Below are 23219 nucleotides of genomic sequence, written 5' to 3' on the forward strand. Positions count from 1 at the left end.
ACCATGACTGTTCAATTAGTTTGTGGATGGGGTGGGATGGAAGGTAAACGTAAGGGTCTTAGAGAGAGGGGTGAGTATGCAGTACAGAGGGAAAGGAAGGCCTTAGAAGTGAATCAGTTGTTGTTTGCTGAAGACAAAGCACTGGTGATGGATTTGAGTGAGAAAATGCAGAAATTGGAGACTGAGTTTGGAAGTGTGTGTGTGATGGGTGGAAGTTCAGAGTAAATTTGAATACAGGCAAGGTTAAAAGGTATAGATGTGCAAAGGGACAGGTTAGTTGGGGTGAGTTTGAATGGAGAATCTTTGGAAGAAGTGAGGGACTTTTAGATACCTGGGGTTGACATGGCAGCCAATGGAACCATGCAAGCAGAAGTGAGTCACAGGGTGGGTGAGGGGGTAAAGGTTTTGAGAGCACTGAAGAATGTGTGGAAAAAGAGCTTGTTATTTGGAAGGTCAAAAATGGGCATGTTTGAATACACAAGTCCTAACAATCTATCAAAGCAAATCATGGGCTATGGATAAGGATGTGTTGAAAATGAAATATCTGAGGACATGTGGTGTGACATAGTTTGATATTGGATAAGTAATGAGAGAGAGAGAGAGAGAGAGAGAGAGAGAGAGAGAGAGAGAGAGAGAGAGAGAGAGAGAGAGAGAGAGAGAGAGAGAAACAATGTCGTTGTGAGAGCTTATTATATGTGAGAAGTGGAAGGGACAAGGACAAGAGGGAGACCAAATTGGAGATCAAAGAATGGAGTAAAAGATATTTTGAGTGCTCAGGGCCAGAAGATGCAGGAGGGTGAAAGGTGAGCACAGAAAAGAGAGAATGGACTGAACAAGGGTATGTGAAGCAATTGGGGAAACCACAGAATGGTCTGTGGGACCTGGTTGGACAAAGGTCACTGTGGTTTTTGTGCATTGTGCATGAGAGCTAGAAAATGGTTGAGAATGAGACCTTTCTTTGTTCATGGTGCTACCTCACTAATGTGGGAAACAGCTGAGAAGTATCAAAGAAAGCAAAATCTATAACACTATTCTAAAGACTAGAATCTGCAACTTGTTGGAATTATCAATGAACCAAAATCATCTTTACTCACCAAGCTATGTGAAGTCTTCATGAACTCCTCGGTTAAGGATCCATCAGCTGGATTGACTTCAGTGTCTTCAACACCATCTATCACAGTAGTCTGATTTCCATTTTCTGAAATATTTTCTCCCATATATAAACTGCAGTAATGAAAATTAAGTGTTTTTAACTGTGAAGTATAATACACATAATCAAACATATTCTTTCAGTAATATTTTGTAATCTTAGTAAAAATATACAACAATCTAATGTTTACTATCATTATACGACTAATAATACAGCAGATCATCTCCAATCCAAATATCCATTGCCTGAACACATCCTTATTCTAATGCCTATACATCTGATATTCACACTAAAATGGGTATGAGATTCTGAAGGATGGTGCTCCATTTTCAATTCACTGCAATAACCCATTTCACTCCTTCATCACTGCTTTTCTTGGTTATTTCTATTATTCCTGAGGTTTCTGCGATCATTCTGTATTTCTAATGCCATCCAAAAGCAATCACATGAAAGTGGTAAGCATAACGTATTTAGAGGAAGCATATCATGATATGCAAAAAGATGAAGTTTTACAGGAATCAGTTAAAGAGAAGAGTGTTACTTACAGTGTTGGTAATATGATTACAATCAATGTAAATAAGTAATGGGAAAAGCTGTTGAAGTACTATTTAAAGAATGATTTGAACATGGACCATGCTGAACCCAGAGAAATGCATGGTTCTAGCTATATTGGCAACTTTAATTAACTTGTACGTGAGTGTTTAAGTGATGTAGCAGTGATGGGATTACTACTTCTGGACTTGTGTTAAAAAAATAACCAATTTAACTGTGTTAGAAGTCAGTGAACTGTGCGAGCTTATGACGAAACAATTGCAAAATATGAGCAGTACCATGGTAATCCACTAAGTGAAAGACAGTGGTGAGAAATGCCCATATCTTAGGAGGCCACTGAAAAAGCACAATACTCATATGATTTTCCAGTGTTATAAAAGATGATATGCTACACCTGTTTTCTACCTTTCCCACTGCCTTAACATTAATGTGCCTGATGCTTTCCCTAAACTTCATCTTCTGTGTAACCATCAAACTCTTTGTTAAAGCTACATTATACAGAAAGCCCTGTTACCTGAAATGCTACAGGGAATAAGCCATTTCAGAAAAGGAAATTTCCATTTATTCAGCTTTTTCTTACGATATCAAATAATTCAGAAATAGTAATATTTTGGAAAATTTTCCATGAGGAAATATTAACATGTGAGCAAATACACAAAAGGTGAGGTCCTTCATAAGTGACACCTTGGACTTGCTCTGAGCCTGCCTCTTGCAAAAGTCCATCTTATTTCAAGGCTTAAAATATACCTGTCAGGTTCATGTCAGAGGTAGATGGCTTCAAGGAGCTGTCGGACAATTTCTGACGAAACTGATGGTGGCCATTGTTCACAATAGTAATCCAGGGTGCACAAAATACACAAATGTGCAAGACCAGCACAAAACACTACATCAAAAAGTACATGGGAGATTGTGAACAATCAACAGCACCACAAAACACTGGGAGTAGATACACCAATTGTTGCAGTACAGTGTATGAATTGAAATATCTTTTAATGAATCCTATAATTATCAAAAATTTCTTTCATACATTCAAGGAGAGCCAATTCAAACAGAAAACATATATTATTTTGGACATTTCATTGTTTCAAATTATGGATAACAAGGTTTTACCGAACTTGTCCTCATCGGAGACAAGGAAGAGTAATGGGCAAGCACAACATATAAACACTACTCAAATTCTTGAAATAGTATATATTTACATATATTTCAAACAAACATCTAAAAACTTTATCAGGTACACAAAAACACCTTGCTAAAGTTATAAAATGGCTAGATCCCAAACTTGGCCCACCAGAAAGATAAATATTTAGATTCTGAAATACTTGTATATACTTCAAACACTGTTCATTCCCAAGGAATTTGGACTGGAGATCCTCTACCTATTACTTAAATGGGTTACTTCCATTTCACGAAAACACTAAATACATTAACACACACATGCATAGTGAGGTTAGGGGAACAACAATTGCACACTGTTTGGTATCTCATGGCAGTGCAGATATCAATCGTGATGGATCAATGTGTGCAAGAAGAGGAAAGAGACACTCATGGGAGCTGTGTACGAATATTAATCATAGTAAGATAAAACTTAAAATGGGGTAATAAAACAAGAAGGATGGGCCATATGCATAGCTACTTAGGTGAAGTTGTGTCAGAGAGATACTACTGAGTAAGCAGACTCATTATTACTGTATTTGCTAACAAACTATATGTCAAGAAAACAAAATCATTCAAACAAGCACAAAGAGACAGTCAGCAGAATTGTAGAGAAGAAAAAATAATTACATATTTCCTGGCAATTACAATGTCCAGGAGCAGAAGGAAAGGGGGAATCTGGATCCTTCCCTCCTGCATCATCACTTTCTATAAGTAGGAACAGGAGCCAGGGGAGGATATTTCTTTAGGGACTCAATCATTTGTTCCTTAAACTACTTGTTAATGCAGAAAAGGTGAATAGGTAAAGAAAAATAATGGAAGTTCCGACAGACCATAATCTATTAATATTTCAAGAAAACAGTAGGGCTACATGAATGGATAACAAGTGCTGAACATATAAAAACTCAGATACTCAAAGATATCAGGATACCGCCATTTCTTCAGATGAAAACAGATGCTCAAACCAAAGATAAGCAATAACTGAGGGCTATTTGAAGCCCTGCAACAGGTAATTAGGAAAGGAATATAAAAAAAAGTTATGTGGTGAAAGAAGAAGCTGGTGGGAAGCAAGGATGAAGATTTGTAGGGGCTTTCAGAAAAGAGGAAACAATATAAGTAGAAGGCGGTGAAAGTAAATGAGTTTGAAAGAAAAACGTGTGAAGAATTACTAGGAGAAGTTTGATGTACAGTGGCAAAAACTAAGTGTAAATGAATATCGGGGAGTGCACAAGGAATGGGAGTTATTTAGGAAAGCAGTGCTGTCATGGTCCTCTGTAGTGTGGTAGTTAATGTTATATTATATGATGGTGACCACCTAAATGCTTTCGTAAGTTTCTAATCTTTGAAAAATTTCTGAAGTCTTACTGAGATGTAGTTGAAAAATTTGAGGACCACAATTTTCAATCAAACACATTAAAAATTACTATAAACTTACGAAAAACAATCCTTATTCAAATTGAATTATCATTAAAATTTTGGAACTAATGCAAAAATTTCAAAACAAAATTACTATTAACATCACTTAATCTTTATGTATGCAGGTACACCACCGATTTTCCGACACTCTTGGTTCCAAAGCCTTGCCGAATTAACCATTTTGCCGGACCAAGCGTGGTCACGTAATAATAATTCATCAATACAGCTCTAACCCACTAATTATACATCTCCCATGCTACCTGACAAGTCCACTCCATCTCCAACGCTGTCGAAACCATTCCATTGTCACTCGATCGTGCTCAGTACTCTTACCATCTTTCATAGTTTTTCTAATCATCATTTGCATCTTGGAATCGCTGTCTGCATAGAATTTCAATATTTTCTCCCTTTGCTTCTTGATATCATAAGCAACTGATGAACCAATACTGCTGATGTCACACAGCTTAAACACCGAAACACCACAGTCCAATTTTTCAACAGTTCTACTTTATCTTGGATCGATATGGACTGGTGTTTATGTTTGACAACACGACTGACACTCTCATATGTCTTAGAAGACATAGCTGGGGTTAAATTTTAGCAAAATAAGCTAAGAATCTCACAGCATTGCGGTATCATCACCAACAAGTGCAGTGTAAAGAATGTAAATAAGCGCGCCCTACACATGTCAGTAAACTACTCTGATGGCTGCGGTAATTTCAAGTTCCCTCGCATAATGTTGCTTGGAATAAAGGAGGTGATGAACCATCAGTTGCTGGAAATTCAGTGGTGTACTTGTATTTCATTAGTAACAACAAAGTGTGTAGGAAGATCCTCGCATCATCCTAACGGAAAATTACAAGCAAGCACTGTTTCATTTTCAAAACCAAAGATTGATTCATTTCTTTTATGGTATGAAGTTATACTTTTCAAATATGAATAGCACATACATAAATAAATACTATACCAGTTGTGATATACAAGATACTTCTAGATGTATGTGAAGATTATTTCACTACTTTCCAGGGAAAAATGAATTACACTTCACTATAATTATCAATACCTTTTTACTAACTGAAAATATACTTGTACAACATATAGAAAGTTCCAGACAAAGAGGATACGATATCTGGTATATATCAATGTTCTAACAAGCTATAAATTACAGTGAATTTACAGGGATGAATGTAACTGATCATATATGTACCTTCAACAAGTCCTTCCACTGTTCTGAGTGATTCTGCATCAGCTGTTTCCCTTCCTCTATCCATCTGTTTTCCCACTTGGGGCTTTCCTAGTTTTAAAGAAACTGATGACTGGGAATTCTTGAGATCAGAAGCATCAGGTACAAGCTTTGAATCCAATAATAGCTCTGGTCCCTCATCGTGCACTATTATTTCAATTGCCCCTGGTTTCTGGTCTTCTATCAACTTAGATTGAGGTTGAGGTACATTTGCAGTAATAAAGGTTACTTTTCTTACTGTTCCTGTGTCCTCCATATGTGAATCTATACCCAAAGGTTGAGTCTCCAGCTGGGATACTTCTTTCACGGGCACTGCATTATCCACAGCCACTAATTCTGCTTTATCCACAGATTCTATATTCAGTGGCAATGCCTCAGGAGCATATGATTCTAATTCCACAAGTTTTGACTTCCTTTCTGGCAATACTTCTTCCATTCCTTCTTCGTCAACAACAAGCCATTCTACCCTCAGTGGCTTTGCCTCATTGACGTGCAGTTCTATCTCCAATCCTTCTACCTCATCCAAAGGTGATCTGACCTCTGTCGGTTCTACTTCACAAGAAGATTCTGCCTTTAGCAATTCTTCATCTATGGAAGATTCAATCTCCAATGATTCGACCACATCCACACAGTCTTCCTTTTTTGGTTCTGCCATATCCACAGGGAATTCAACCTCCCTTCTTTTTACTTTATCCTCTAGGTGTTCAGCCAGGACTAGTTCTACTTCATCAGAAATAAGTTCTAAATCCAAAGATTCAACCTCAATCATAGGAGATTCTACCTTCAGTAGTTCTACATGGGTCACTAAAGATTCTAAATCAAAGTATTTTTCTTGAGTCATAGGAGACTGTGACTCCATTAGCTGTGCTTCATCTACAAGGGAACCTACTTCCACATGTTCTAACTTAACAACATTGTCTAACTTCAGAGATTCAACCATTTTCAAAAAGGACTCTACCTCCTTTGGTTCCCTCTCAGCAGAAGAGTATTCCACATTTCCTCTGGCTGCCTTAGGAAAAAAAGACTCACCCTCCACTGATTTTACCTCTTGTACAGCAGATTCAAGGTTCAACAGTTCTGCAATATCCAAAAGAGATTCCACTTCTATTGGTTGTTCCTCATCCATAAGAGATCCTAACCCCTCTAGCTCTATTTCATCTGATGCATACTCTACCTCCATAAGTTTTGTCTTGTCTCTTAAGGATTCATCGTCTGCAGGTTCTGCCTCATCTCCCACTGATTCTGCTTCAAAAGCCCCTGTTTCATCCACAGGAAGTTTTACCTCTAAGTATTCCCTCTCACTTACCAAAGATCCTACGTTTACCAAGACTACCCCATCCAATGGATCTTCAATCCCCAGTAATTCAGTCTCATCAACAGAAGGTTCAATCTCCACTTGTCCCAACTTATCTACAAGGGATGGCACCATCAATGTCTCTGCTTCATTTATAAGTTCTGCCTTATCTAAACGAGATTCTAACATCATTTGTTGTGCATCTTCCACGCGAGTCTCTGATTCAAGTGGTTCTAACTCATCTGCAAGATATTCTGATGTTTCCAATGGAGATTTTACCTTAGTCAGATAAAACCCTTTTCCTAACATCTGAGCCTCATCCACAGTTTCTACTTCTGATGGTTTTGTCTTTGCTACAAAAGGTTGTACCTCAACAAGATCTCCCACAGTTACATTAATTTCCATTTCTAGTAAACTAGACTTATCTACATGAAATTCCATCTCCAGAGGTTCTGCCTCCCCCAAATATTCCAACTCAAATCCATCCACTGTAATCATAAAGGAGTCTTTTTCTTCTGGTTTGATATCTTTCACTACAACCTCTACATCAAGGGATTTTGCCTTAACAACAAGAGATTCTACTTCCACTGGTAGGCTAACTCTTGGAGGAGATTTTATTAGCACCATTTCCACCTCATCCCCTAGAGATTCTATTTCCAATGGTGTTGCCACATTTACATGGGATCCCTCTTGCAAAGCTCCTTCACCATCCATAGGCAATTCTACCTCCAAATCCAACTGCTTTACTAAGGGAAAAGAAGATTCTACCACCATCAAATCTACTTTATCCAAAAGATCTGTTCCAGTTCCTGCTTTATCTATACAAGACTTCACATCACCTGGTTCTGCCTTATCAACAGAATATTTTCCCTCAACTAGTTCTGTTTCAACAGCATGTGACCATACCTCTACTGATTCTGTCTCAGGCAAAAGGGAGTTCACATACATTGGTGCTACCTTTTCCAAATAAGATTCTAGCTCCACTATTTCTGTTCCCTCTACATGAGATTCTACCTCCACTAATTCTGCTTTAGCCAAAAGAGACTCAAAGTTAACTGGTCCAGTCACAACAACAGAAGATTTCACCTCTAACAGTTTTGTCTCATCTGAGGGGGATTCTGTATCTACAAGTTCTGGTTCCTCTGCAGGAAATTCAATCTTCAATGATTCTGTCTTTGCCAAAGAATAATCTAACTCCATTAATCCTACCATATCCATATGAGACTCTACCTGCAATGATTCTCCCTCTTGCATGTTAAATTCTACCTGTAATGATTCTGAATATTCTACATAATATTCTAACTTCAGTGTTTCTTCATCATCCAAAGCAAGTTCCACTTCCATCAGCTGATGTTCTGTCACACAATCAACAACCAATGAATCTTCCTTAGCTATGGGGAAATCTACCTCCACTTGCTCAGCTTCAGTCACCTGAAACTCCTTAAATGGTTCAACCTCATCCAAAGAAGACTCCAACGTTAAAAGTTCTACCTCTTCACCAGATTTCACCCTTAATTCATCTGCCTCATCTATAAAAAAGACTGTTTCCATTAGTTTTACCTCATTTACCAGACTCTGTGCTTCAATTTCTTTTGTCTCATCCAAAGGGGATTCTACTCCCACTTGCTCCATCACACTTAAAGAGGCTTCCAATTCTGAATGATCTGACTTTACCCCAGAACTCTCCATCATCACATGTTCTATCAAATTTATAGATTCTCTCCGAAGTTGTTCTGCCTCATCCACAGGAGATTCAGTCTTTACTACTTTTGCTTCACTGATTGAAGGTTGTGCCACCACCAATTCTACTCTGTCTAAAAAGTGTTTATTTTCAACATCTATCATATCCACATTGTGCTTTACATCAACTAGTTCAACACCTTCCAATTCTGAACAACTTGACTTTACCCCAGAACTCTCCATCTCTGCATGTCGTACCAAATTTACAGTTTCTGTCTGAAGTTGTCCTGCCTCATCCAAAGGAGATTCAGCCTTCACTACTTTTGTTTCACTGATGGAGGGTTGTACCTCCACCAATTCTACTCTGTCTACAAAGTGTTTATTTTCAACATCTACCATACCCACATTGTACTTTACATCAACTAGTTCTACACCTACAAATTTCCTTTCTCCCACTAATTCTTCTTTATTTACATATGATTCAAACTCAACTGGTTCTAAATCAATCAATGGAAACTTTACGTCAAACAGTTCTACTTTCTTAACAGGGGATTCTACTTCTACCAGTCTTGTCTCATGCACAGGAAATTTCATTTCTACAAGTTCTTCGGCATCAAAAAATTCTGAGTTCCTTTCTTCAGACATACTCCCAGCATATACTACCTCCCTGGGTTCTGCTTCATCTACCCACAGCTCTACCCTCAGTGGTTCTGCCTCATCTACCCGAGGTTCTACCCCCAGTGGTTCTGCATCTGTTACAGAATCTTCTACCCTCAGAGGTTCTTCATCCAAAGAAGATCCTACCACAGACATTTTAGATTCAACCAAATATTCAGCTTTCAATTGTGTTGCCTTAACTACAGAAGCTTCTACATATTCTAGTTTTACCTCAGCATTAGGAGATTGTACTTCCAATGGTACATCTTCATTTACTGGCTTGACTAACTTAATGATTTCAGCCTCTTCCACAGATTCTGACTTCAATGTATCTATGTCAGATGTAAAAGGGAATATGTCTACTGATTCTACCTTATTCATCAAATACTGTACTTCAACTGGTTTCAAGTCATTCACAACTAATTCTACCAGCATTGGATCGCCCATATTTACAAAAGATTCTACTTGCATTAGTTCTGCCTCTTCTACTGATGATTCCATCCTCATCAATTTTACTGCATCTACAGTATATTCTTCTTCCATCAACTTTACTTCATTCTCAGAACTTTCACTTTCAACCTTTACTTTAACCACTTGGGGTTTTACAATTGATTTTGACTTATCTCCTACTACTTCCACTTGTTTTGGCTTGGCAAAAGAAATTTCTAAATCCAATGCTTCTGCTTCCTCCTCATAAGACTCAAAGTGTATCAATATTGTTTCATCTTTGAGAGGCTCTGCAGCTATAGATCTTATGTCATCTACAAGATATTCTTTTTCAACAACTTTATCCACGGGAAATTTTACCTCATGCAGTTGCACCTCTTCCAAATGAGATTCCACTTCCACATGAGACACTGCCTTTACTTGTTCTAACTCCATCAAAAGCAATACTTCCTCAATAGGTTTTGCCTCTTTCATAAGAGATTCTACCACATCTGGTTTTATATCAACAACACAGGGCTCCATTTCTTTTATTTCAGCATCCTCCACAGGGTATTCTACCACCTCAGATTCTGCCTCTTCTAAGGGAGATTCAAACTTATCCTTGGGAAATTTTACTTCAAATGGTTCTTCAGTCAAACTGGATTCCACTTCTAATGGTTTTGCTTCATCTACCCAAGATTCTATATCAAAGGGTTTTTGCATCCTTAATGGTTTTACCTCATGCTCAAGAGCTTCTGATTCGCTCTCATCCCCAAATTCTACCTCCACTAATTGCATCTTACCCAGGGGAGGTACTATCAAATTTTTTTTCTCTTCCAAAGATTCTATATTCAATCTGTCTACTTCATTCATAAAAGAATCCCTTTCTGCTGGTTTCATCTCATCAATAGGAGAGTCTAATTCTACCTCAGCTTTGTGTATGGAATCCTTAAACTCCCCTCCTTCTCCCTCAAGTGTATGACATCCAAATGCCATAAATTCTGTGATATCCAAAGTATATGATATCTCCTGTGTCTCTGCCCCATTCATCAAAGGTCCTATCCTTGCTGGCTCTACCACAGCCTCAGAATCTACCTCTACTGGTTCACCTACATTTATCAGAGACTCTACCTCTGCTAGTTCTACCATATTATTGGGGGATTTTCCTTTCACCGGTTGTGCAACTGCCTCAACTAGTTTTGCCATGTTCATTATAGACTCTGCTTTCAATACTTCTTGTACATTCACTAAAGATTCCATTTCCATTAAAGTTAGAAGAGACCTTACTTCCAATGATTCTTTCACTGACCAAGAAGAATCAATCTCCACAGGTTCTGTCAGAGTGACATGGGAGAGTTCATGAGCTCGTTCTTGCTTATCCACAGATTCATCATTATCCACGGAGTATTGCATCCTAACTTGCTGTCCCTCATCCACTGAATCTGTATCCATTATTTGTATATCATTTCTGGAAAAATTTAAGTCAATTAGTTCATCCTGATTTTCAGGACATGCTGTATGTGCTTGCAAAAGAGGAGCTTCTCTATTCAAAATTTCAGTCTTACATACAAGAACTTCAACCTTAGCAACATCAGACTCTATCCCTGTGATAGATTCCTCAACATTCTTGACAGATTTGAATGCCTGGCCTTCATCAATCAGAGCAAATGGAAAAATTTCATATTTTTCGCTCAAAATTTCATGGTCTTCATTGAACCCTTCAGAGAGAGTCTCAGATGTGAATAATCCGATATCTTTAAAAGAATCATCCAATGGGACAAGCTCCTCCTCTTGAGCTAAAGTTCCTGAATCAATCATTTCTGACTGAAATGCCTCATAATTTTCTACCACAGTCTCAAGCTGGACAGTATAATCTTCAACTACCTGTTCTGTTTGAATAGGTTCAAGTTCTTTAACAGTGCTCGAATGAAGCGCTTCAAGATCTCCATCAACAATTTCAGTTATTGCTTCCCTTTCAAATGAAGGACCAAGATCAATTTCTGTGATCCCAAAATAAGTTTCTGGCTTGACTGCTTCACCCTCAACATTTTCAGCTTTGCCATACAGAGTTTTGGAGTCCATTACTTGAGTCTCTTCAAATAATGTTTCATAAGAAAGAGTTCTGATGTCTTTGACGTTGTTAAGCTGCCCTGCTTTGAGCCCTATGACAAACATTTCAGGATGAACTATTTCAGGCACATGAACAAACTGATCTGTATGAACTTCCTTAGCTAAATTTTCAACTGCAGCAAACTTTAAATTTTTATCTACAGTTTTTGACAAAGACACAGTAGATAATATATCAGAAAGGTATTCGTCATTATCTTCAACACTGTCAGGCTGAAGTGCTTCTCTTTTATTCATTAACATTTCCAAATTCATAGCATCACTCTCTTTCATGAATGCTGCACTTTTCATGGTTTTGGATGAAACAGATGTCACCTTTTCATCTGAATATTTAGATAAGATACCACTGGCATTTTCACAGATACCTTCAAGTCTGACTATTTCAATATTCTCTTCTTTTTCACAACCTGCTAAAGCACTCTCTCTGACTCTAGTTTTAAATCTAACACAACCAAATCTTTCTAGACAAGGCTCAAAGAAAACTTTTTCTGGACCTTCATTCACAGTTTCATTTTGGACTAAATCAGGTTCTTCAAAAATATTTTCATATTCATTTGACTTACCAGCTTCGATAACTTCGGATACTACCTCAGAATCTTCAACTACGGTATGAGAAAGTTCAACCTTTTCCATCTGATTATCAGACTGTGACTTTTCTACCTCATTTTCAAGGACTGTCTTGGGAATGACAGCTTTATCTCCTTTAATAACATCTCTCAATATGACTATCTTGTTTGGTTCAACCAGTGTTCCAAGTGACCCTACTTCGCTTTCTTTAATTAGCTGTAAAGGCTGGATCTGTCTTCTATAGTCAGATGAAGATGCTTTAGTCTCTTCAACCTGAGTTTCACCTATGGCTGAAGTACTTTCTGCCAAAGATTTATGCTCAGTTATATAAGCTTCTTCAAGCTTAGCTTCACTGCATGTTGTACAAACTTCATTAACGATTATTTCAGGTGACAGTGCTTCAATAACTTCACCTCTAGTCTCAAATGACCTTCCTTCATAATCAATATTCGTTTGAAGAGTCTGTGTTTCAACAGTTTCAATCTCAACAACTGGTTTATCTATTTCAAGTTTTTCATTTGAATATTTAGATTCAACCATAACTTCTTCATAAAATCTATCATTCTCAATTGGTTCATTATATTTTAATACAATGCTAACTTTCATTGATTCAACTATACCTTCATGATGGCTCACCTCAGCATCTACAGTCAAAGCTACAGGGAGGCTAACTTCAACATCTTTAACCACAGGTTCAAGCTGGTCTACCTCAATCTTTTTGGCTACAGTCTCAAGGCAGCCTACTTCAACCAAATCAACTGCAGTGTCAGGCTGATCTACTACAACTTCCTCAAGTATTGTTCCAAGTTGGTCTACTTCATCCTCTTCCGCTACAGCTTCAGGTTCACTCATCTCTACCTCTCTTACCAATACTCCACAATGGGCTACTTTATTTTCCTCAAAAACAATATCAAGCTGGTCTACTTTTACTTTAATCTTTCCAGTCGCACTTACCGACTGGTCTAATACAACCTCTCCAAACTCAGATGCAAACTGATCCACTTCATTCAAATCAAGCTGATCTACTTTCATCTTTTCCACCATAGTCTCAGATAATTCAGCTTCATCCAATAATCCAGGTCTGACTACAGCAACTTCCTGGGGCTCAGTTTCAGGCAGCAGTATTCCAACTTCTCTAATAACAGCTTCAGGAGTACTCATGCTTTTGAATGGGAAGAGTGTAACTTCAACTTTATCTTTAAGCTGCAAAGCTCCAACCTTTTCATCATAATTCTCAAACTGGTCCTCCTTTTTAACTATAATATCAAGCTGGGATTTTTCTAATGAATCTACTTCTCTTCCTGCAGCCTTAAGCTGCAGTGTTTCAATCTTCTCACTTATGTTTTCAGGTATACTTTCAAATTCTTTCACCCAAGTTTCATTTTCAAATGATGAGAAGCCTTCAATCACAATACCACAAGTGACTTCATCCTTATCAAGCATGGTTTCAAAATACAATGCTTTGGTACCTTCAGATACCTCAGTTTCAAATTTTTCATATACATTACTTCTGGGTTCAACTGCATCAACTTCAACAAAATATTCTTCATCCTCTGTAATACTCTCAGACTGGAATGTTTCAGTTTTAATAACATCAGTCTTAAAAGGAAATGCTTCAACACTTTCAACTTCAGTTCCTGGTGCAATAGTTTCAGGAAGCCCAATTTCAAATGCTTCAAGAGGAACGCCAGGCTGTAGTTCTATTAGCTCCTCAGGAAAAATTCTACGTTGGATTTCAGGCAGCACTTCATCATCCTCACAAACAAGAGGTATAAAAGTTTCTGAATCTTCATACCAAGATTCTGGTTTAAATTCAACAGTTTGACAGCAAACTGAATTCCCTTCAATCAAACTTTCAGGAAGGAGTCTCCCAAACTTTTCAACCTTGGTTTCAGATACCAACACTTCATCAAAAGTTTCAAAGTATAATGCTGCAGACAGGTTAACATGATTTTCTTCACGTTCAATCCTAGCTATCTTTATCAAGTCACTTTCAGCTTGGATTACAGCACCTTCAAGCAAAGTATCCGATGAGCCTGCTTCATGGTTTTCAGACACAGATTCTGGGAGGAGTGATTCAACTATTCCAGCTACATTATCACTGTTGTACACTTCAGTCTCTTTAACCACTGTCTGAGATGCAAGTACATCAACCTCACCCAAGGATTTAGTTTGTACATTAACTACTTGAACAAATGTTTCATGATGATCTGCTTCATTGCCTTCAACCACTGATTTGACACTTTTTTTGGCAGCCTCAGTTTTATCTAATTCTGGTTCAGATGAATCCATTTTAGAATAATCAGTTACACTTTCAACTTTGGTTTTTTCCAATGCTTTAGATATCTCTCTAACTGAGTTAGACAGGTTTGCTTTAACACCTTTATTCATTATCTCAAGTTTTATCATTTTGTCCTGTATCTCAGAGCTTTCATATGAAATTGATTCCAATTCCTTCCTGGGAGCTTTTAACTGGGCTGGTACAGGTAAAAGCTGTTTTAATTTCTCATTTACACTGTGAGAAACAACTGTTTCATTTGCTTCAAAGAAATCTTCATAAGGTATTGTAGCTAACTCTTCATCTGGAGGTTTTGAATACTTTTCTTCATTCAAAACCTCTGAACAGACTAATTCAGTTTCTTTGAATGATATTTCTGGTATGGTTTCAACTATGATTTCCTGAAGCATAATTTCAGACTGGATTATTTCAACTTTTTCGAAAGAAGTCAAATGCAAATCAATTTTAAAGTCTTCATTCAAGCCCATTGTAAGTTCATCCTCTTCATTTAAGTTTTCAGGCACAATTCCTTCAACCATTAGCATTTCAGGCAAAATCTCTTTTCCAATTTGATGTGTAATTTCATCTTCTATGAATGGAACCTCCTTTGGTAAAATAACTACTAAATCATCACCTACGGTTTCAAGTGGCCCTTCCTCCATAGCCTCAAACGAAGTTTCAGCTGCTACTTCCAATACATCCAACACAGATTCCAGTGTTAACACCCCCATCTCTTCAGATAAAGTTTCAGATGATACTACAGTTATATTTTCAGCCTCTGTTTGTGATATCACTATCTTCCCATCTTCAACTGTTTCTGACATTTTTACAATTTCTGACACAACTTCAAGTGCCACTCCCCTCTCATCTTCAGTCACAGTTTTAGGTACCACTTCCACCACATACTCAGCTGAAGTTTCAGGTATTACTATATCCCAATCTCCTACTACACTTCCAAATGCTCTTATCACTAAATCTTTGGAAAAATTTTCATCTTTGGCTACAGTTTCTGGGTCTACTACTACCATATCTTCAGCCAAAGCTTCAGATGTCAATACCACCAAATCTTCAGCCAAGGTTTTGGGAGCTACTAACAACACATCTTCAGTCAAATTTTCAGGCTTTATTACCTTTATATCTTCTAGTCTCGATGTCTTCATGTCTTTATCTGAAGGAATTAATGAGATTAATTTCTTATCTTCACTTAAAGGTTCAATAGATACTGCTTTACTACCCCCGAGCAACAGAGGTTTCATCTCACTACTTGAAGTTTGAGGTGGTGAGTCTCCATTCAAGTCTGCTTCTGCAAAAGCAACCATACGTTCAACTGATGTTTCTACATTCAATGTTACAGGTGAAGCAATTTCAAAATCTAATGATTTAGATGTCATAACCGGTGTTTCTTTTGAAATTTCATGAGCCAGACCCATACATCTGTGTGAAACTTTTTCTATAGCTAAGGAATTTTCTACCAAAACCTCAACCGTAGGACTCATCTCCACTGACACCAATAAATCTCCAGGGACTACATTTTCCAATTCTCCTAATTTTGTATGTGGAACATCCTCATCTCCTGCTACAAGTAGATCACATTTCAAGCCCTCAGACTCTCTGGAGGAAAATGTTGAAGTACTGCAGACATCTTCAAACACAGATCCTAACACTGAAGGGGCTGCACTTCCAATGTCATTTAAATCCTCTTCTGAATTTCTGCCATTGAAAGGAATTTCCTCCTCAAAAAAATTAAAATCTGAACTTTTCTCATCTACAGTCATGCTTTCATCGAACAGTCTAACCAATTGGGACATTCTGATATCATCAAAACCGTTCATATCCATCTGCAACTTATCAGTAACAGTAATGATTCCTACATGTGATTTTTCCATATCTTGAGCATCATAAACATACTGAAGATCAGACTCTACAAAGGATGTTTCTAAACCCTCAGACCAAACAAATGAAATATCATCTGATAATATATTACCAACATATGAATCCAATTTAAAATTGATAGGCATGGAATCTAAATTATCATCTTCATTAGCCATTTCTACAATAGTCTTTAAATCATGTACATCAACAGCTATATCAGGGATTTTAAAATCAGTATCAACATAAGAAGGAACTTGTCCAACACTGTCTAAGGCTTTAAACTCTGCAGCACGAAAATCTTCAACCTCAGTGCCATCAACAATACTAATCTTAACACTGTCTACAATTTCATCCTTAACTGTCTTAACAACTTCAGCCTCATCATACATGACATCAGAAACTTCATCCTCTGCACTAACAACAGCATTAACCTTAAACTTGTCAACGACTTCAGTCTTATCCATTTCAACAGCTTCAGCCTCATCACTGGCAACATTATAAACTAAACCCTCTCCACTAACAACAACATTAACCTTAAGCCTGTCAACAACTTCACTTTTAACCATCTCAACAACATCAGCTTCAACAATGTCGAAAGCCTCAGCATCACCACTGGTAATGACATCTATCTCATACATATCGACAACTTCAGCCTTAGCCGTCATAACAGTTTCAGCTTCAACAATGTCAAAAACATTTGTCCCTGCACTTATATCTTTAAAAAATTCAACCACATTATCATCATCAGCATTAACCTTAACAGTGTCAACAACTTCAGCTTCAACATCATCAACTGTTTCACCCACACTACTGGCAATAACATTAAAAACTTCACCCTCTACACTAACAACAACATTAACCTTAAGCCTGTCAACAACTTCACTTTTAACCATCTCAACAACTTTAGTTTCAACAACATCAAAAGCCTCAACATCACCTCTGGTAATAACATCTATCTCATACATATCAACAACTTCAGCCTTAGCTGTCATAACAGTTTCAGCTTCAACAATGTCAAAACCATTTGCCTCGGCACTGGTATCTTTAAAAACTTCAACCATATTATCATCAGCAGCATTATCTTTAACAATGTCAACAACTTCAGCTTCAACATCATCAACTGTTTCAACCTCACTACTGGCAATAACATTAGAAACTTCAATCTCAGCATCATCAATGATAACAATGTCAGCAAATTTGGCCTGAACTTTCTTAACCACTTCAGCATCAACAGTGTCAAAAGATTCAGCTTCAGCATCAACAGTATCAAAAGCTTTGACTTCAGCATTGTCACTAACACTGTTCATCAAAATGTTGCCATCAGCCATAGCATAGTCAACACTTTCAGCTTTAACAGTGTCAAAAATTTCAGTTTCAGCAGTTTTACCAACATTATGCTCTACATTGTCAACAGCTTCAGCTCCAACAATGACAACATCTTCAGCCTTAACAGTGTCAAAAACTTCAATCTCAGCATTAAAAACAGCATTATCTTTAATGTTCTCAACAGCTTCATCCTCAACAGTGTCAAAAGCTTCAACCTCAGTATTAAAAACAGCATTATCTTCAATAGTATCAACAACCTCAGCCTTAAAAGTGTCAAAAACTTCAACCTCAGAACTATCAAGAGCATCTATAGCATCAACAGCTTCAGCCTCAACAGTATCAAAAACTTCAACTTTTGATCTATCAAGAGAATTGACAGTGTCAACAGCTTCAGCCTTATCAGTGTCAAAAAATTCAATGTCAGTATTATCAATGGCAAGATGAAAGTTCATAACTTTATCCTGAATACTGTCAATACCCTTAGCTTCACCAGTATATAAAGTTTCAACTTCAAAAACTTCAAAAAAGTTAACGTCAGCTACTTTTGTTTCACACCCATCAGTATCAAAAGATTCAACCTCAACCACATCCACAATCTCTACCTCAATACCACCTATGAATTCAGACACATTACCAGAGGTCATAATTTTATGGGGATCAGCAGCTTCAATGCTAACAGCTTTAAACTCAATATCATCCGATAATTCAATAGTGTCAACAGTTTCCTCAACACCATCAAAATCTTTATAACGGTAAATAATGTTTTCAGATTCAACATTACGAGCATGGACAACTTCGATGCCATTATCATTAACAGCTTCAAACTTAACTATGCCAAAATCTTTCTCCTCTTCACTAATTTGAGCTTCAAACTTAAAATGATTAATAACTTCAACCTTAAGAATGTCATCAGCTTCAACCTCAGTAAAGTCATGAACTTTCCTGTCATCACTAGCAGTTGCTTCAGCTTCACCAGTATCAAGACCTCTAACATTTTTAACATGTTCAGGCTCATGAATGTTCAGAGAATCATCTTCACCATTATCATGAGGTTCCAAATCAACAAAGTCTACAATAACTTCAACACTGTGGAAAGATGCCATCAAAATATGGTCAATTTCAATGGTGTCAACAGCTTCTTCAGCATCGTCACTGGCTCCCAGTCTGACATTGTTAGCAGCTTTATCAACTCCATCAATAGCTTTAAGATCAATGATAGCAACAGTTCCTGCTTTAGCAGTATCAACAGTTTCAACCTCAACCATGTGAATAGCATTTACATCATGAATGATAACAGCTTCAGTCTCAGGGATGGAAATTGCTTTAACCTTCACATCATTCTCTACTTCAACACTGTCATTATTTTCTTGGGCAATGTCAATAACTTTACACTTCAAAATATCAACTGGATCTATACTGCCAATCTTAGCTTCCTCCTCAAGACAATCACTTTCAACTTTGCGAGTATGAAAACCTTCAACTTCAACTACATTGAAAGATTTATTCAGAGTATAGTCCATTTCATCTACCTGAATAGTACCAACAACTTCATCATCACTGTCAATGACAGTGACTTGCAGACATGTTATAGCTTCACTTTCTATACCTGAAATAACTTTACTCTCTACAATGTCAACATTTTCTGCATCATCAGTGGAGGCAGCCTCAACTTCAATCAGGTCAACAGTTTCAGTATCAATACTTTCAACCTCTGTCTTCTTAACAGTTTCTCTTCTAATACTAACGAAATCTTTAACTTCAATACCTTTAACAGCGGCAACCTTTGTGTTGTCAATATCAATAGCCTCAATGCTCTTAGTATCATTTGCCAAAACAATGTCTATTTCATTAGCTTCTGCAACATCATCAATCTCAAGACTGTCAGCATCATTAGCAATAACACCATCAATATCATTGGCCTCAGCAACATCATCATCATTCACCAAAATAATTTCAATGTCATTAGCCTTAGCAAAATCAACAGCCTCAGCACTGTCAGCATCATCAATCAAAACACAGTCCTCATCATCAGTATCTGCAACATCAACAGCCTCAACACTGTCAATATCATTAGCCTCAGCAACATCATTTGCTTTGACGTCAGCACCTATAACCAAAACACAGTCAGTATCATTAACCTCAGCAATGTCATCAGCCTCAGTACTGTCAGCATCTTTCAAAACAATGTCAAAATCATTAGCCTCAATATTGTGAGCATCATTAATGAAAAAACATTCAATATCATCAGCCTCAACACTGTAAGCATCCTGAACATAACTGCTGTCACTGTCGTTAGCCTCAGCAACATCATCAGCATCATTAACAAAAACACTATCATTAGCAACATCATCAGCCTCAACACTGCCAGTATTATTTACCAAAACAATGTCAATATTATCAGTCTCAGCAACAACTTCATCCACAACACTGTCAGCATCATTAACCAAAACAGTGTCAATATCATTCACAAAAACATCATCATCAGTGTCAACACTGTCAGCATCATTAACCAAAACAATGTCAATATCATTTGCCTCATCATCATCATCAGTCCCAACACTGTCAGCATCATTAACCAAAACAGCATCATTATCATTACTCTTACCATTATCAGCCTTAACACTGAAAATGGGTTTGTCAACTGTGTGAACAGCTTGAGTTTTAACAAGGTCAGCATTAGCAGCATTTACAGTCTCAAGAGCTTCATTAAACATGTCAGCAGCTTCTGTTCTATCACTGCCTACAGTGTCAAACTTGAGGATCTTAAAAATTTGATCCTTAACATGAGCATCAACTTCAACCTTAGCAATATCAACTTCATCCAAGATACAAGGAGTAACCTGAAATATAGCTGTGCCTGCAGATTCAATCTCAATACTATCAAAATCATCAGTGTCAACATTGTTAAAAATTAAGTAACCTGAATGAACAGCTTCAACATTTGCTCCATATTTTGCCTCATCACTCTCAACATCATCAACTGCATCAAAATATATTACTTTATTGTCACTGCTACCAGCGCTTTCAATATTACCACTTTCAGGAGTTTCAGCCCTAACAAATTCAGTAACTTCAGCATTTAAAGTAACCTTCAAACTATTCACTCCTTCAATCTCAAAACTGCCAATACCTTGATTCTCAACAGTGTTAACTGTACTATCAACAGTTACTTTATTTTCTACACATTTATTCCCAACTCTGTCAGCACATTCAACAATAATGGGTTCAATGCCTGCAACCCTAACAAACTCAAAATCTATGGCATTTAAGCTCTCACTAACCTCAAATTCAGACACTTCAACCTCAAAAGCAGCTTCAAGTGTAACAACTTTAATGCCTTTGTCACTATGAACATCATCACTCTTCATACTGTCAATTTCATCAGAATTAACATTCTCGTCAATTCTCCTCAAAATGTTGTCAACCTCAACCATTTCACAAGCTTCAGTATCAACCACAGCTTCAACAATGTCATTACCATTACCTTCAACAGGTTCAAATACATTTACAATTACATCAATGCCTTCAACATAATCTGTGTTGCCACCTGCAACCCCAAAACTTTCTACACCTTCCGTCTCATTAGTACCAAAAGCTTCAACCTGAATATTGCTGATCTCTTCAACATCATCAACCATTCTAATAATACCAACAACTTCATAACCATTAACAACACTGTCAGCTTCAATTCTGTCAAGCATTTCAGTTGTAGTACTTTCAATAGCTTTCATCTCAATACAGCAAAAAACTTCACTGTTATCAGTGTTAAGACCTTCGACAGCAATACTGTTTGGAGTATCAACAGCTATAATACTATAACCATGAACATCATCACTCTTCAAAATGTGAGTTTCATCATCCTCAACACTTTTTGCCATACTCTTCAAAGTGTAAACACCATCAACCATTCCAGAAGTTTCGATATCAACCACAGCATCACCTTTAGGTTCAACAAAGTTACTATCATCAGCTTCAACAGCATTATCATTTGTGTCAACAATTTCAGCATCATAAGTGTCACGACCATTAACTTCCAAACTGTCTATAGCTTCACTCTCATCAGTACCAACGGCTTCAACTTGAAAATCAGCAGCCTTAACCTGAATAATACTTATCACCTGAACATCAGCTCTGTCAACACCATCAATTCTAATATTACTGTCAGCTTCAACCTCATAAGTATTAACATCATCAACCTCAAGTTTAACTAGCCCTTCAACTACAGTGCTGTCAACAGCTTCTGCCTTATCGCTGTACACAAATTCACTTTCAGCATTGACATGACCTTCCACCTTAACAATGTTTAGATTATCATCAGCCTCAACATGATCACTATCATTAGATTCATTATTTATACCAGTTTCATCAACAGTGTCGGTAACTTCAGCTCCAAACCTTTCATGAGTTACAACCTTAAGACCACTGACATCTACAGTCTCAACCTCAGTGCTATTAATACCATCAACATCACTGGCCTTAACAGTGTCTACAGATTTCCCAAAAGTTTCAAAATCAAAAGTACCAAGTTCTGCCTCATAAATGTTAACATTTTCAATATTTTCCACCTCAACAGCATCATCATTATTAGTCTTATCCATCTCAACAACTTCCTTAACTGTTTCACTGGCATCAACACTCTTGACAAAAGATTCCACCATGCTATCTTCAAAAAGAGCAATTCTTTTATCAATGAATTCTGTTATTTGGTTCCCATCAGGATCACTGGAAAGAGTCTCTCCTGACAACTCAATTAATTCGTTGGTCATAGTACTTCTTTTCAAAATAGTCACTTCAGGTTTCCCATCATCAAGTGTGGAAGTACTGTCGCGCTCATTTCTGGCTTCTTTCCCCATACTTAACACTTTACACTCATAAAGCATTGTAGGAGACTGACCAATCAGCACCTGGTATCTGGGCTGCTCCAAGAGTGAACCCCTGATAATGTGCACCTCTCTGCACTCTCCTTGTGACCCTATTATACTCTCAAGATAAGTAACTGTGTCTGAAAATTCATGGAATAATTTTGAACTATTTGACTCTATGCCAAATGCATATACCTCTTTTTCTAAGTTGCTGTTGAACAAATCATAGGAGCATGTTGGATGAATAGCTTCATCTCCATGACTGTCAAGCATGGTCTCAAAGTCTGTGCTTCTCCGTGCTTGATGACCTCCCTCAAAAGCAAAACTCAAGCTATCTGACAAATTAGATTCTGCCTGTATTCCATCAAAGATAGGCTTCTGATGTGATCTGGGATACTCAGTATGTGATGTTGATGCTGCCAATATACTGTCAGGTTCATCCTCAATAATAGCATTGGGCACTTCAATATCACTGCAGTCCTCTAACTCATTAATATCAACCTTCTTGATTTGCAAGTTATCTATGCCTGCTTCTGTTCCTTCTATGGTAGTATAAAACTGACTTTCAGGTGCAATGGCTACTTCTCCTAGAACCAGTGAATCTAACGGAACAG

The 23219-nt window shown here is 37.4% G+C and overlaps 1 protein-coding gene across 1 annotated transcript in view; it reads right to left on the reverse strand.

The window, feature by feature from the left end:
- LOC139745702 (uncharacterized) overlaps positions 1 to 23219 on the reverse strand; it is a 130254-nt gene that overhangs the window by 98605 nt on the left and 8430 nt on the right. The window contains exons 2-3 of the mRNA XM_071656140.1: positions 5481 to 23192; positions 1095 to 1198 (exon numbers count right to left, since the gene is read on the reverse strand). Of these exons, the coding sequence (XP_071512241.1) occupies positions 1095 to 1198; positions 5481 to 23192 (17816 nt within the window). The remainder of the gene's footprint in view (positions 1 to 1094; positions 1199 to 5480; positions 23193 to 23219) is intronic.

Source organism: Panulirus ornatus, chromosome 62, assembly GCF_036320965.1.
Source record: "Panulirus ornatus isolate Po-2019 chromosome 62, ASM3632096v1, whole genome shotgun sequence".
Classification (NCBI taxonomy): domain Eukaryota; kingdom Metazoa; phylum Arthropoda; class Malacostraca; order Decapoda; family Palinuridae; genus Panulirus; species Panulirus ornatus.